Raw genomic sequence first — 15,757 nt, forward strand, 5'->3', positions numbered from 1 at the left:
AGTGTGTGTGTGTGTGTTGATTTGTATTTTATTTTGAAATTGAATACTCATATCCCGGAAATGATGTTGCTTATCATGAGCTTTACGACTCGTCGCCGTGTGTATGCTGGAAGGACTGAAGCTGCAAGCAAATACTGCTCGTCCATCTTCAGGGTAAGCAGCTCCACTGAGAATTTTCATAAAGCTATGGGGGGGGGGGGGGGGGGGGGGGTTATGTGTTGAGATGTATACGTCACGTAAGGTCTGTTTTATTCGGTGACAGTGCGCAGTAACGTGACGTTAGCCGGTGTTACGTGCCTACTGGTTTTTGAACCTACTGGTTTCACTTCCGTGCGTGTGATGTGTTCGCTTAAAAGCAGCAGCTGTTTTCTGCCTCTGTCGCCTGATTCGTCACACATTCACAAACATATTGCTGGAGATCTATAAACCACATCTCATACCACGTATGAAGAAATACATTGAAGAAAATACATTTATGGAAAGATCGCAACAACCTGGATTCGAACCCTCTCCAGCAAAATAGTAAAGCTCCCTAAGGCGGTGGCGCTACACACTCCGCCACTTGTGCTTCTTAGTTTGATCGACATTTATTAATTTATTGATTAAGTCACACCTCGTCAGTGCCCAGGAAACGTTTTGGCTTAGGGTGAACTGAAACAACTAGTTACCTGGGGGCGTGATAATGTGATAATCCCAATGTCCCCCCTGAACCCTCAAGGACTTACTGACGTCTCCTGGTAAGTGGTTGAGTGTGAGAGACTGTGAGGGCTTGAGATGGTGTAAATTGGAATGGGACAGCACATTACCATGAAAATACTCCCTGATTTGAACGTCTTCCAGGCTCTTTCCTCACAAGATGTTAACTCCATATAATCTATTTACTCGTTTTTGTCAAAACAGCTTCAATGACAAAATCAAATATTTGATAAATAAATATTCTCTGATTTAAAGTTTATTTTTTGTTCCATCTTTAACCCTTAATGTTTCTGTGTAAATGTAATACTCCAGGCTGAACACACGTGAGCCATCCTCTTTGTTTACCTTTTTTTTTTTTACGCCTCCTTGCGTCCACCGTGTTTAACGTCACATTGCTGTGACTTGTGGGTAATTCCCTTAGGCTAGTCAGCATAATATGTGGACTTACGGAAAGGGTTCATAAAGGGCTCAAAATGTCTGCGAGAGAGCCCTCAAACACTTGATGATTTGACAGTGGGACATCCCTAAACCCTCACGGACTTCGCGGAGCGGTCCGTGAGTCCGTAAGGGGGGACATTGGGATTTGGCCTAACAGTTAATCCTCTTGAACCCTAGGCCTATTTTTAGCACTCTGCTCGAAAATGTCTTACCCATACGCCAGAGAGTGTAAATCTCTAACTACAAGGTCTATTTGAATAATTTAAATGGCATAATAACACAAATAAATGTGAGCTTTGTTAATATGTGTACATATCATTGTATATGTTACTGGTAAATGCTGGACGAATGTTACACACAGCTCAAATTGAACATTTTCAGGTTTGCCTTTTTTTTTGTGCCTAAAAAGCACTTTTATTGATTTTAAATGATGCACAGTCAGGCCTAAACTCTCCCAAATCATATCACAACATGTCAGCAGTCCTTTTAAAAAAGAAATTGGCTTTGATAAAGTGAAGTATGCCTGAGAAATCAAGGTCAGCTGAGGTCAGCCAACGTCAATTCTGATTTTGGAAGCAGCCGATATAGATGTTTTATTGTACTTTTATATACTATATAACTCTATATTTCACTTCTTTTATCACTAATAGTGTTCAATCTATCTCATACAGCAGTTTGGCATCATTCTGAGAGCCTGGGCCATATAAAAACCTGTAAAATATGGCTCATTTTCGTCTGAATTTCAGTTTTACGTGATGTTTGAACCTGACTAAAGCCTGTGATTGGCCGATTTGTACATGTGACATAAGATTTTAACCGGAAGAGTCTGAGGAGTGTATGATACAATCTTTGAGTTGTTTGACAGAATTTTAAGCCAATAAAATAATCGAAAACCGTGATCCGCCCCCATGAGTCAAACCCATTGGCCAAAACTGAAATAGGTCAGATGTTAGTTACCCTAAGTTATATTGATCCCAATGTCTTCAGGAAACAGTTCAGAGCCACCACAGGATGTTGATAGAACAGTAGGACCCGGGAAAATATGCCTTTGTTTACATCAAAACAGCACAAAGGTAAGGAGTTTATGAAATATTAGTGGTGAAGCGGTGTGTTGTTCTGGTGCTTGTTTGCTCACAGCTCTGTGGTGGTTTCACTTCGATAAATAGTGGATATATTTGGATTCAGTGTGTTATTGGCGTGTTTTCTGCTATTTCGGTTTTCCGTGTTAGCATTTAGCTTCTTCTTATTAGCGCCTACCGGAATGTGTGGTCGGCTCATCCATGGCGAAAAAAGAGTGATATTGTGGACATTCTTTTAGTTGCTTATTTGAGTTTGTGTATAATTGTGTTTGGAGTGTGTACTTGCAGGATAGTGTTGAACGGAATCTCTTCACTTAATTTGGTATATAGCATGTATGAAGCATTAATAATATTTTTGTATGAAAAGTCCATTCTACGACATTTGGAACAGAGCCTCGAACAGAATGGAGACCTTTTTGGCATCTTTTGGCATTTTTGGATTGGACATTTTATTGGTTTTAATTTTAAAACATTTATTTATATATATATATATATATATACTTTTAAATGATAATAAAACGGATGATTTATTTTCATTATTTTAGCCGATTATAAATGACTATGAAAGTAATAATTTGGAAAGAGTGTATTATGTTTCCCTTTGTCTCAAAATCATACTTAAATAAAATGAATGAGAAACAAAAAGGTACAACGTGGTTCCTCTTAAGGATGTATAGCGACAGAGAACGGGTGGCTCTGATTACTCAACTGAAATCCATACTATGATGTTAAAACTGATTTATGGCAGCTGACCAATCGTAACAACAATGGGTGTTCTCAGGAAATGTGGCTCCGCCTGCTCGGCAGCTTCTTGACTGATAACCGTTTTGCTTGTCGGCTTTAAGCTCAACCTTTGCTCCCTGTCTCTCGTCATTTCAACATAAATACAGCTCACTGAGCGGCTCTCGTTTAATATACTTTACCATTAACTGCTTCAGCCACCTGTTTAATTTAGTTTCGTCCCACGGGGGGCGTGTGCGAGACTACTACAAGGTAAACTGACACTCAAGCTGTATAGGCTCTTAATTCATTTGAGTTGACGCATTTAAAAAGAACCACTCGCTGAACGTCCTCTCACAGTTAGGACAAGGTTAGTAAAAAAGGATTGTCTTTTTAAACGAGAATAAAGTTTGACATTCGCTTTGTCTGACACAGGTTTGATATAAAGACCTGAGAGGTGTATGGCCCATCTCCACATTGTTTGAGGGTTTAGTTCTGTCCCGCTGTCAGATCACCAGTCTTTGAGGGCTCTCTCACAGACATGTTGAGCCCTTTATGAACACTTTCCGTAAGTCTGCATTTCTGCAGACTTTGCCCAAAGGGAATTACCCACAATTCATATCAATGTGCCGTTAATTAAACACGGGGTTACCAGTGGAAGCATGGAGACATGGCACATGTGTGTTCAGCCTGTCATATTACATTAACTCAGAAACATTAAGGGTTAAAGATGGAACAAAAGAAACACATGACAGCAGAAGAATTGAAGCAGAGACTTTAATACACAGATGTATTCATCATTTCATTTTGTCATTGAAGCTGTTTTGACAAAAACGAGTAAATTGATGAGTTGAAATGACCGCTCACCTTGTGAGGAAAGAGCCTGGAAGACGTTCAAATCATGGAGTAAAAAATCTGAAATAAATACCCACAATTGTACATTGCAGCAAAGTGCTGTCACATTCGTATTTACACCATTTCAAGCCCTCACACACTCAACCACTTACCAGGTGACGTCAGTAAGTGGGGACGTTGGGGCTGCAGTCCTTTTTGCTTAGGAAGGTTCCTTACCGAGTGAAATGACCCAGAAGTATCGAAGTGGCCGCCTTGATAAGAGCTGTTTGAATTCTCTGAATGCTAAGAAAAGGTGCTTCGATGCTTCCTTTATTGGCTCCTTTTCCAAAGGAAACACTGGAACATCCTTTTCCAAAGGAAAGAAGAAAATGCCGCCCCACAATTCCCTGCGGCGGCAACGTTTAAAGTGACGCATCATTCGGCCGTCCATGAAAACAAACGATGTGCTGATCTTATACAGGATTAACAGTTATCTTCCTACAGGCATAAACTAATGGGATTCATAATGATAAATACGACCCTTAACTTTCATTTCTTATGTATTTATTTCGTTGTTGTTTTTTAAAGATAAGGAAATTTTAAAAAAAACAGTAAATATAGCAAACTGTCGATGAACAAATTCTCAATAACAAGAAGCATCAGTAAGAACAAAACAAGCTCGGCCTATGGTAGATTATTAATCTGTTAAAAAGCTAAATATAACCGAACGGTTGAATCTACATTATTGCACAAAGGAAATATTGATATTGAACAGTTTCTACTGAAGCCTGTTGATGGGTCAGTGTGGCAGCAGCCGGAAGGTATGAAGCAGCCTGTCACAGAAGCAGCTCTTTGAATAGCCGGCATGCTATTGAATAACAGATGTCATGGTGTCATGTTTTAGTTGCGGATTTGTAGTCCTCCTCGGTCGTAGTTTCGCCACGGCAGACCTACGTCAGTGACATCACGATTACGACGTAGCTCAGTGAAAGTGGAGTCGGATTCTCTAAACACCACGGTTGTCTTTTCCTAACTCCTTATGAAGTCTCCTTCACGTCTTTCCTTGACCCCATGACGTTTTCCATAGAGGTCAAGGAAGAGTGGTTAGGAATAGACGATAGGAGGTCATCTTTGGACTTTTCGACCGCGGCCTTGGATTGGTCCCATGGCTCCTTTGTGGTTCTTCACTTCTTGCCCTCCATCTAAATTTCTGCCCGCGTTATAATAGTGACGTGATTGCAAACAAGCTATTGGCTTATCTGTCTTTATATCTACCGTGCAATCAACGTCATTACCAAAGGTGGAACGTAAGCTTGTACTCAAGTCGGCCGACCATACTTAGGACAAATTTGAGGCACTTAAACTTTGAGCATTGATTTTGCAAATGTATTCTTCTACACTTCTCAGAGGTCAATATTTTTGAATCCCCTACATTTGTCTTCTTCATATTACTTTACAGATTACTCTTCAAACCCCCTCCTGTCCAGTGGAAACCCTGCGGGATATCAGAGGAGTCGGTGGATTCTGAGGTCCGGGCCAGTTAAAACCACGCATCTCCACGAGTGTGTTTCTTTTCTGAGCAGTAGCAGTTAAAATACGAACATTACACATCTGCAGCACAACAATGCAACATGCCCGTTCATTCAAAGATGAATCCAAAAGCAACACTGACAGGGAATATCGTAATGCATAATGAGTACTTGTACTTTTGATACGTTAAGTACATTTCCCCAATAATGCTTACATACTTTTACTTCAGTAAGGACTTTATCTTGTGGTGGAGTATTTTAACAGTGTGGTATTAGTACTTTTACTTCTGGATACTGGATAATACTCTCAATGTAGGCTCAGTAATACTAGAAGGGGCGAGACAGAACAAGAGACGATGTATTACTTCTGTTTATCTCTGAATTTTGCTTTATTCCTTTTTTTTTAGCTAATGCAAGGAAAGCGTATTTAAAGAATGCATTTCAACTATTTTATATAATGCATCAAAATATTAAAAGGGAAATATTGAATAAAATGCTATAAAATGAAACAGCCAGAGACCATTTTGAAAGAAATCAACAGATCATAAAATACTAGAGGTGGAGCTGTAAGGTGGACATGGTGCAGTGTTTAGTCAGAGGCAGAGAGCATACAAGTATTTAACTTGTATTTAAAGGTAGTCAAATGATATCTTCTGGAAGTGTGTTCCAGTTCTGTGATGCGTAGTAAACAGTTAGCAGACTGAGAGTTTCATATCGGGATGTCCAGATTTATCGCCGCCGATCGTTATCCGCCGTTGATTCAGTAAATAAAATGCAATCAGGATCAGCTTTAGGGAGCTTCTAATACATCATGTAAACTATACTGATGCCAATCATTTCAATCAATGCAACTGTTGAAATGAAAATACAAGAGTTCATTTTCTAATCATTTTGAGTTGTGTTTTTATGCAAATAACCACTATAGATGATAGTAACAAGGTAAAGGGATACAGGTTTACAACACTGACTTCAGGCGGTTAAAATCATTTTTTAAATATTTTTAAATATATTTATATTTATCGGCTAAAAAACACTTGATCAGGGCATCTCCACTTATGTTAAGAGACACTGAGCGACACTTGATCCGAAGGTGTTGTTTCTGTTAAACAGCTGTTTATCACAGTCCCTACCAGCCACCAGACAACATGCTTCATCATGTAGTCCCACTATTTAATACAAATTAAATGATTTCTCAAGCTCTACGCGTTTCCTCCCCAGGTGATTGACATGTTGCCGGTGGTGGTGATCCACGGAGGGTCGGATCATATCCCGAAGGAGCGGTCCGAAAAGACCATGTCGGGGGTGTGCTCGGCGGCCCGAGCCGGGTACGCCGTCCTCCGGGGAGGAGGCAGCAGCATGGACGCCGTGGTGGAGGCTGTGAGTCAGCTGGAGAACAACCCCTACTTCAACGCAGGTAACGCAAAAACATTTGAAACGTACGCAGCGTAATGTCGCTGTTCTTCCTCGTATCAAAGTCTGAACGTGTTGCACTTGTTCGATACATGTTTCGTCTTTTTTTGTATTTGTTTTCATGTTCATAGTGTGCTATTCTATCCTATTGCTTCGGTATATAATCATATTATTTCAATCAGGAGAGACTTGTTTTATAGTTTAACAATGATTTATTACACATGCCTCAAATATGAAAAGTGCAAAGTCTTTGGCGGTTGGACTCCATCCCGAAGCACTATCACCGAGGGTAGGGGTACGGAGGTCCAACAGGCCTCATCCCTCCTGGAGTCCAGACACTGGTGGTGGTGGTGAAGGGAGTTGCTGCAATCTGATGATGAATCAGGAGCATGACTGTGATGCTGACTGGAGGTGACTGAGGTGGAGGAGGGTCGCGTCTGCTTAGCTGAGATGACAACTGGCAGCAGCAGAGAGAACACTTTTAAAGTTGACAGCAACGATATGATTGGCTTAAGGAAGCTGTGTGCAGAATCTGGTTGGTTACTTAAAAGTGCCTCCAGAAATTTCCCTTCAACTATATCGTCTCTCCATAGCCAGACAATGCAACAATGATACTAGACCCAACTGGATCACATACTCTTGAACGCTTCTCCATCTTCGGTACTTCATGAGCTGTCCTGCAGCTCTAGCTGTAGGCCAAATGTCACCTCTGTGCACAAGAGATTCTTTGTCCCCAGAGGCTGGACCCTTTCAATTCATCTCTTTAACTTCCAGGGTGTGGGTCGGTGCTGAACGCCGAAGGGGAGGTGGAGATGGACGCCATTGTGATGGATGGGAAAGCGCTGGGCAGTGGTGCCGTGTCTGCTGTCCGCAACATAGCCAACCCCATCCAGCTAGCAAGGCTGGTTATGGACAAGGTGCGTACATTTCAATCTGGGATGACAGAAAAAAAACATGCAATTTATCAGTGTAAAAAGTATCAGTTTAAAAAGTCTACCTTGAAACACACCACAGTACAAATAGGCTTTGTAATAGTTTCTAGATGTGTTTCATTGGAGGGAATTTTTGATACTCTATTTCAGACGAGTCATGCGTGTCTGACGTCAGAGGGGGCCAATCGGTTCGCCCGGTCCATGGGTGTCCCCGAGGTGCCCCCCGAGTCCCTCATCACCGAGTACTCCCGCATGCGCTGGACAAAGAACCTGGCACCCGACGCAAACCCCGTGGAGTGCCAAATGTGAGATGAAGCACTGTGTGAACTCTTTTCTTTTGACTGCGCGTTTTTTCAGATTCACAGCAGTCGCAAGTGATTCCGGCGCTGACTCGGCATAAAACACGTCCAAACAACGTCCGGACGTTGATAGAAACTCAAACCAGCCCTGCTGCACAATCCCCTTCTTCAAAAAAACACGGCACAGCATCAATTCTTTAACTGTCTCTTCAGACCAGCTGACCAAAGGCCGAGCAGATTGTGAGGAAGCTAGGATAGGATACACCTGGGTCTCCTCAGAGGCACATTTAAGGGACTACAACATCCTCAGTGATGTCAGGTTTTCCCAATTGAGGCGGGGGTGGGGGCTGAACTAAAAGCCCCCACAGATTCCCCTGGACGTCACTAAATACACTCCTCATACCTCACAACCTCTTGAGTGAATATTTATTGGAAAGTGAGGAATATTTGGAGCACACGAGCTCCCGAATCAACAATGGCAAATTTGATTTTGCAGCCGTCGTAGTTTGAGGAGTTTCTCTGGATGTTTGCACAGGTTTATTTTTTGTATTTGTTGTGTTGCTTTGACTCTGGGTCATCATTGGAATTCATTGTTATTGCTGCGACTCCCTGCCGAGCTCTAAACATTTCAGAGCGGCTTCTTAAGCCTACAAGCGGAGAGGAGGGAAAAAAAGAAGAAAGGCCGAGCAAAACAAGAAAACAATAGTTTTTAGCTAGTTCTAACTTGGTTGATTCAACTCAATTTATTTTGTATCGCCCAAAATCACAAATTTGCCTCAGAGGGCTTCACAATCAGTACACATCCTCTGTCCCAGGACCCTCACATCGGTACAGGAAGAACTCTCCCTAAAGTAACCTTTAACGGGGAGAAAAGAGGAAGAAGTCAGTCCGAGTTAATTCTTCTGTTCCTGTGTGTGTTGCTGTGTAGGGGGAAGATGGGCACGGTCGGAGCCGTGGCAGTCGACAGCGAGGGCAACATAGCCTGTGCGACCTCCACCGGTGGGATGCTGAACACGATGGAGGGACGGGTGGGCGACACGGCCTGCATCGGTCAGTCCTCACATACATGAGAGAGAGAGAGAGAGCCGGCTCTGTTAACAGCCGACCGCGAGCTCTGTGTCTGCTGACAACAACGCTGCACAACAATGCGGACACCCGTTGCACGGGGCAACCTTTCATTCTTTTGTGGAATGATAATGAAACCCACGTTCCTTTTGAATGAAAAGGGGGGCTTCCAATTGACGACCAGTGTGATCAGACCAATTTATACAAATGATGTCGGAGACACCGCGCCGACTGGCTCACACTCATAACCTCACTGGTGCCAGAACCCAGAGTGACCTTTGAGAAGACGAGTACACGTGGGGTTGTGTAATACTGAGGTTTGGTAAACAGCTACAGGCTCGTCTAATCTGCCACTATCAGTGAAAGAGTGATTAGACTGTGTTGAGTCAGATGTACAAGGAGCCTTCATTTTGTGTTCCGCTTCGTCTCGTAAAGATTTTTCACTTTTGTTTTGGAAGCGCATAAGACAAAGACACAACTCTTTTTAACATGTATCTATTTGTGGCTATGTAAAAACTTTGTTTTTAGCCACCAACGTCAAATACTTTCATGCATCTATATCAAACTATGTCTCGCAGTGCGTTTCGTTTTCTACGGTCAGTTCTTTTCCTCTTGTTGCTGATCCTTCAGTATCAGCCGTAGCCACAAACTGCAATGCGAAAACTAAAATCCTCTAAAGAAAAATCTCCTCCAACTTCCTTGAACTGCCAAACTTTGCCCGTGAAATTAGGCTAAACGAAGGCTCCTCCGTCCTACATGCTGTCAATCATTTCCTCTGATTTGGCGGGAGTCGGACACGGGGACAGGCATTAAGGCCAACTATTTAGAAATAGCCAATCCTCAAACTTACGTTTCCATCAAACAGAGGCGCCGGTATTAAACTGTGACTGTTTAACAATAAGTTAAAGCTCCTTGTAGTTGCTTTAACAACATGAGGGCTATCGATGAAAGGCACAAAGATCAAAACCAAAACGTTTGAATCACAAGGAAGTCAGTGGGTCAGCTGTTAGTCAGTCTGTTGCTCAGCTTCTCATGTCTGAACATCGTCTTCTGTCCGTGGCGTGAACCTCAGTGTGCTGTAAGCTGTGAAGTAGACGTCTACTGCTGCTCCTCTTCTATAAAAATGGCAGCATTGCAAACAAACTTCAGTCTGGGAAATTAGAATATTGAGGCCAGATTGAATTATAGCTGTAGAATATGTGTTAAAGCTAACAAACGTGTGTTAATGCCGCCACAGTGTAGTTCAGAAGAACAGCAGCTGAAGCATTACTCTCCCATCTAGTGACACAGATGTGCAATTGCATCTGTTACAGGTCCCAGCATGAATGAGCCTGATGACAGATTTATGCCTGAGAAAAACAGGAAATAATAAGACAGGCAAATGTGTGGCTTCTTGAGTCAGTGTCTTCTCAAGCTATTTATTTCACACTTCAAGTGAAAACAATCTCCTGTATGTTTCTACATTTCAACATGACAAAACAGGAAAACTACATTAAATTGTCCTAAACAAAATAATCAAAGTTTACATTACTATTATTATATTAACAAGTTCCATTACTATTTTTAATCAACACATCTGTTGTCACTTCGGCAATGTGCCCACAGCCGCTGTGGCGTACGTGAGGAAGACACCATTCCAGATGGCGGCGCTGCGTCACCAGTACAGCTAATCGCTAACAAATGCTAACAAACATTCACACGTTATATACATATTACAGTCACATTAATTAACATATTTAGTATGAATCTACTAGAACATAAAGAGTCGATTCATTTCGTTATAAAGAAAAAGTACAATGTATAGAAGCCAGATAAAAACGAGGGATGTAATACAGGGCTACTATCAGCTTAGCTAGCACTCAACAGTCAGTCTTAACTTACGTAGCTACCAAACAACTATACAAAATACTCTATAAAATGTTAAATACACATTGGTCCCCAATTCATGTGTCATCTTTGGTGCACTTTACATATTACTAACCTGAGAAAAACAGGAAATAATAATACAGGCAAATGTGTGGCTTCTTGATTCAGTGTCTTCTCAAGCTATGAGAAGACGCTGAAGTGAACGCGCACATAGAAGTCTCGGGTCGCGAGGCAGAACCACAGCGCTGCACTGTCACCTGCTGGGCATAGATAGAAATACACTTCTAAAGGAAGTTTTATTATGATTGGCAAATCACAGAAATTCATTCAAATATGAATCAAATAACAAAAATGTGACCATACATTTTGTGTACGTCACACATCCTTTTTAATAACTGCCGCTCTGTCGTCCTTTGCAAAGAAGGGTTTAGGCATTAAACTGTTGAACTGTTCCCTTGTTTACTTTATTTCTTACACCTTCGCATTTGCAAATTATTTTAAGAGGGAAAAAAAGTTGTAAATAAACGTTATTATTTTGTCCGATTCACCCAATTGATCACAATACGTTTCCATTTCCAGCTGACTGTTTTTTTTTTCCACACCCACCTTTAAAGTCACACGATGCAATGAAACTCAAAGTAACATTTTATTTTATTATTTTATTTTTGAAATGTCACCGGCTGCAGGGAGTGGAGGTTATGCTGACAACCAGGTGGGAGCAGTGTCAACTACAGGCCACGGAGAAGCCATCATGAAGGTTACTCTAGCCAGACTCATCCTGTTACACATGGAGCAAGGTAACACACACGCACACACGCGCACACACACACACACACACACACACACACACACACACACACACACACACACACACAGTTTCTGCAGTGGGATATGGTGTCACGGAGAAGGTGATTTGTTGTTCATGTTGCACTGACTTCTGGATGAACACTATCCTAAAACAACAACCTCATTATTCCTTCTCTCCTCTGTTCTCAGGTCAGTCGGTGGAGGCCGCCAGTGATTTAGGCCTGGCCTACATGAAGTCCAGAGTTGGTGGGCTGGGCGGGGTGGTGACTGTGGACCCTCGGGGCCACTGGGCCGCTCGCTTCTCCAGCCTGCAGATGGCCTGGGCTGCGGCCCAGAAAGACACCGTGCACTACGGCCTGTACTCCGGGGAACACTTCACGCAGAGCATCGATGACCCACTCTGACAGGAGATGCACCACTTCTATTTGTAGGATTCAATGAATCAAGAATATTAATACCAATGGTTCTGATGAACAATCGTCTTAGTATTGATTTTACCAATATGTCGTTATCTTAATAATCATGTGAGAGACATTAGTCAAGAAACATACAGACAGACTCAACTGATGAGGCGCAATCATGAAATGATCTCCAGCACACAGGCAGCCGAAGATTTCTCTTAACACGGTCGTGAAGACCCATCGTCAAACAACCTGCCCGATATCAGACACAATGGTGACTTTTATCAACATTTAAACTTGCAAAATGTCTGTCGATCAGAAGTTGCTTTTACAGCAACTCTCTGTAGACCAAAAGTTGCTTTTACAGCAACTCTCTGTAGACCAAAAGTTGCTTTTACAGCAACTCTATGTAGACCAAAAGTAGCTTTTACAGCAACTCTATGTAGACCAAAATTAGCTTTTACAGCAACTCTATGTAGACCAAAAGTTGCTTTTACAGCAACTCTATGTCGACCAAAAGTAGCTTTTACAGCAACTCTATGTAGACCAAAAGTAGCTTTTACAGCAACTTTCTTTAAAGTTTGAATCACAAACGAAGTTAGACATATAGGCAACAGCTTTGGAGAACAAATGTCAGCCCAACTGAGGAGAAATCATATTTTCCCTACATTTTAAAATCATTTTTAATTCTCTGCAATCAAGTAGAACTCGGGGTCCATCTATAATTCCCCCCCAAGTCTTTGACAATAAAACTTTAAACTGTCATACCTGGACAACTAGACAAGTATTGAAATCGCTGTATTCTATATATAATATAATATATAATAATATAACAGCAACAACATTGCCAAAAATCCTAGTCCTATTTTTTGATTTTTAAACTTCATCAAAATGGAATTTTCTACTATTATAAATAGATGAATGAATAGAAAACTGATCATGCATGATTCTCTTTTGGGGTTTTTTTACACCAGAAAGCTTTTTTTCAAATTAAATGAATAATAGATGTTTTCATTTTTTTATTATTGTGATTTTCAAATGACCTTTTCACAAAAATATTTCCTCTATAATAGAAGACTTGTGTGATCATATCTTCATCTTGTGTAATAAATCCGTATAATTTGTGACGTAAGAACGGAGCATCCATCTGATTTAAGTGGATGTCGGTGAAGCGCCGCCAACGTTTGAACCAGAGCCAGTATTTGTGAATCGCTGCTGATCAGATGATGAAGCTTTGTGTAAAGAAAACACTGATTCTTGACAATAAATGCCTTCTAATCCCTGACCATTGTGACTTTCATGCTTCATTCCCCCATAAAGCCTGTGTGTGTGTGGAGGTGCGCTGATGTGCAGCGCTCTGACTGCGTGCGTTTCCCTCTTGGCTCCACTAGATGGTGCTGTCGAAACACAAGCCGACACATAAAGTGCAGAATGGGAGCAGGTTCATCTTTGCTGTGCGACATTATAAATGAACTCTTTTTGCTGTTTTTATTTTAATATTTTGATAAGACAGAATATTTTACAGATCAAGTCAAGTCGAGGGGTTCCGACTCGTGACCTTTCGGCTGTACTAAAGTAAAGGCAATACAAAGTTTAAACAAATTATTCTTTTTTAAATCCATTGTGCAACATATTCATAAAGAATAAATGTCAGTAAGCACTCATGTGGTGATACAGAGGTCAAAAGACATGAAAATGGGGCTAAAGTCAGTTTATTGAAATATATTATATATATATATATATATATATAGTATCATAAAGGTGTGTTTGCAACAGGGCTTATTTCTGAAATAACCTATTTGCTTCCTTATTGTCGAAGGAAAATGAGCTTTTCACCTGGTTGATCAGACTTAAAATGTCCTCCTGCACTGAAAGACATTTCAAGCCAGTTCAACTTGCAAACGAAAGTTCATCTGCTGCCTTGAAAATGTGAGTTAACTCAACTTGAAGACTGCCTTTGATTCAACTCAGAAATTAAAGTTCATGAAGTTGATTTAACTGCAATGTTCTAGTTGTCTCAACATTACCGTTTAAGTTGTCAGATGATTGAACTTTTTTTCACTTGTTGTTTGAACTTGATACAGCGAGTTAAAACAAAGAATTGTTTTACATTATCAGATCAAGAAAATGTTCCTTACCTAGTGAAACCAACACGCATTTCTGCATTATTGTAGCTCACAGTTTCAAGTTAAAGTAACTAAACCATGTGTATACAACTTGCCATTTCAAGTTAAGAGGATTTAGATTCCAAATTGGTTTCAACTTACATATACAAGTTAACTTGACTGATAACTGCAAGTGTGCTTGCTTTATCAAAAAAAAAAAATACCCATAATTCTTACTTCTGATTTACAAATATAGTATTTATTTGATGAAACATACACAAGCAAGTGAGGCAATCTGACAGATGGTGGGGTTGTGGACAGACAGACGGTGGGGTTGTGGACGGACAGACAGACGACAGATGGTGGGGTTGTGGACAGACAGACGGTGGGGTTGTGGACGGACAGACAGTAGGTGGGGTTGTGGACAGACAGACTGACAGTAGGTGGGGTTCTGGACATTTTTGTGGTTAACTTTGTGGACCTCTTTTAATTATCTCACAGTTGTATAGTGACAAATGTGAGATAATTAAAAGAGGTCCATAAAATCAACCACAAAAATGTTGCACACTAGTACCTTAAACAGGCCATAACATCAATACAATCATGTTCAACACATGATATTAACATATAACTTAGGTTGACAACTAGAATTGTTGAGGTAAGGTACTACGAGGCAAAATGTGAGATAGTGAATATAGGTTCATAAAATCTCAATATGAGCAAGAACATTGTAAACACTGAAAAAGAGGATGACTTAATCGCATACTTTGGTAGGTTGTGCAGAGGCAACATGAGAGGTACTGAGAACTTTATAAAACACAATTCTAAAGATTTTTTTTGTGTTTTCGTTATAAAAGGTTAGTGCATCACGAAAGGTTTTTTTGATTAAACATCCAACCTACAGTTCAGAACAGTCTGGTAGAAAAATGTAAAAGTGAAAAACCTTGCAAACTTGACTTGCTTTGTCTATACCCAATATAGACCTGTTAAACCATGAACAGTGGTAGTATGAACAACAAAGCGAACAACAAATCTAGAGTCCAGAATAACAGCCTCCTCCAAGCAGGGGCTTCAGATGTGCCTTAATTTGTTTACTGGCGATATCTGAGCAGTTTGTTTCGGAGCCCATGGATCCTTGCCGAGCATTGGTCCGGTTTAATGTTCATAACGACCCTCTGAAGGAACTCACAGGTGAACTTCATACTCCGAGGGTACTCCAGGTTAAGGCAGTAGATTGCGGCCATTAACATGGCAAAGCCTGTGGGGATGTCTCTGAGTTTGTGTAGGACGATCTTCTCCTCAGCTACCACAGCCACATTAAAGACGTCCAAAGGAAATGCATCTTGCAGAGTGCCTTCGTATCCAATCATCAGTCCAACCTGCATTCCCTTCATGACCACATCAAGGGTTTCTCCATGAGCCTGAAGATGTATAAAGACATTCAAATCTTAACAGACATCTCCAAATTTAACATAATATAAAACATAATAATTTAAAACATAACTGCCACTCTAATTTTTCCAATAATTTGAAGACTGAACCTAACAATTTTATTTGATTCTCAATTCCTTTTTGG

The 15,757-nt window shown here is 40.9% G+C and overlaps 1 protein-coding gene across 4 annotated transcripts; it reads left to right on the forward strand.

Moving 5' to 3' along the window:
* Nucleotides 1–87: 87 nt before the first annotated feature.
* Nucleotides 88–13,361, forward strand: LOC306703504 (isoaspartyl peptidase/L-asparaginase-like). 4 transcript variants are annotated; one of them, XM_079169486.1, is made up of 8 exons: nucleotides 88–153; nucleotides 5,227–5,329; nucleotides 6,515–6,710; nucleotides 7,481–7,623; nucleotides 7,789–7,943; nucleotides 8,866–8,987; nucleotides 11,555–11,665; nucleotides 11,865–13,361. In XM_079169486.1, the coding sequence occupies exons 3-8, from the start codon at nucleotides 6,524–6,526 to the stop codon at nucleotides 12,077–12,079; spliced, it is 933 nt and encodes a 310-aa protein (XP_079025612.1). In that variant the 5' UTR covers nucleotides 88–153; nucleotides 5,227–5,329; nucleotides 6,515–6,523; the 3' UTR covers nucleotides 12,080–13,361. The 4 variants fall into 4 exon arrangements, with proteins under 4 accessions (XP_079025612.1, XP_079025614.1, XP_079025615.1 ...); XM_079169488.1 differs by having other exon boundaries at nucleotides 107–153; nucleotides 5,227–5,296; XM_079169489.1 differs by lacking the exon at nucleotides 88–153 and adding an exon at nucleotides 3,140–3,206 and having other exon boundaries at nucleotides 5,227–5,296.
* Nucleotides 13,362–15,757: the final 2,396 nt, after the last annotated feature.

The sequence above is a fragment of the Pholis gunnellus genome (assembly GCF_910591455.1).
Source record: "Pholis gunnellus genome assembly, chromosome: 11".
Lineage (NCBI taxonomy): Eukaryota > Metazoa > Chordata > Actinopteri > Perciformes > Pholidae > Pholis > Pholis gunnellus.

Excerpts from the sequence above, each read along its gene's own strand:
- LOC306703504 (XM_079169486.1), top strand. The coding sequence starts at position 6,524 with ATGTTGCCGGTGGTGGTGATCCACGGAGGGTCGGATCATATCCCGAAG. Across the intron at positions 7,944-8,865 it reads AACCCCGTGGAGTGCCAAAT|GGGGAAGATGGGCACGGTCG; the intron begins GTGAGATGAAGC and ends GTTGCTGTGTAG. Across the intron at positions 8,988-11,554 it reads GGGCGACACGGCCTGCATCG|GGAGTGGAGGTTATGCTGAC; the intron begins GTCAGTCCTCAC and ends CACCGGCTGCAG.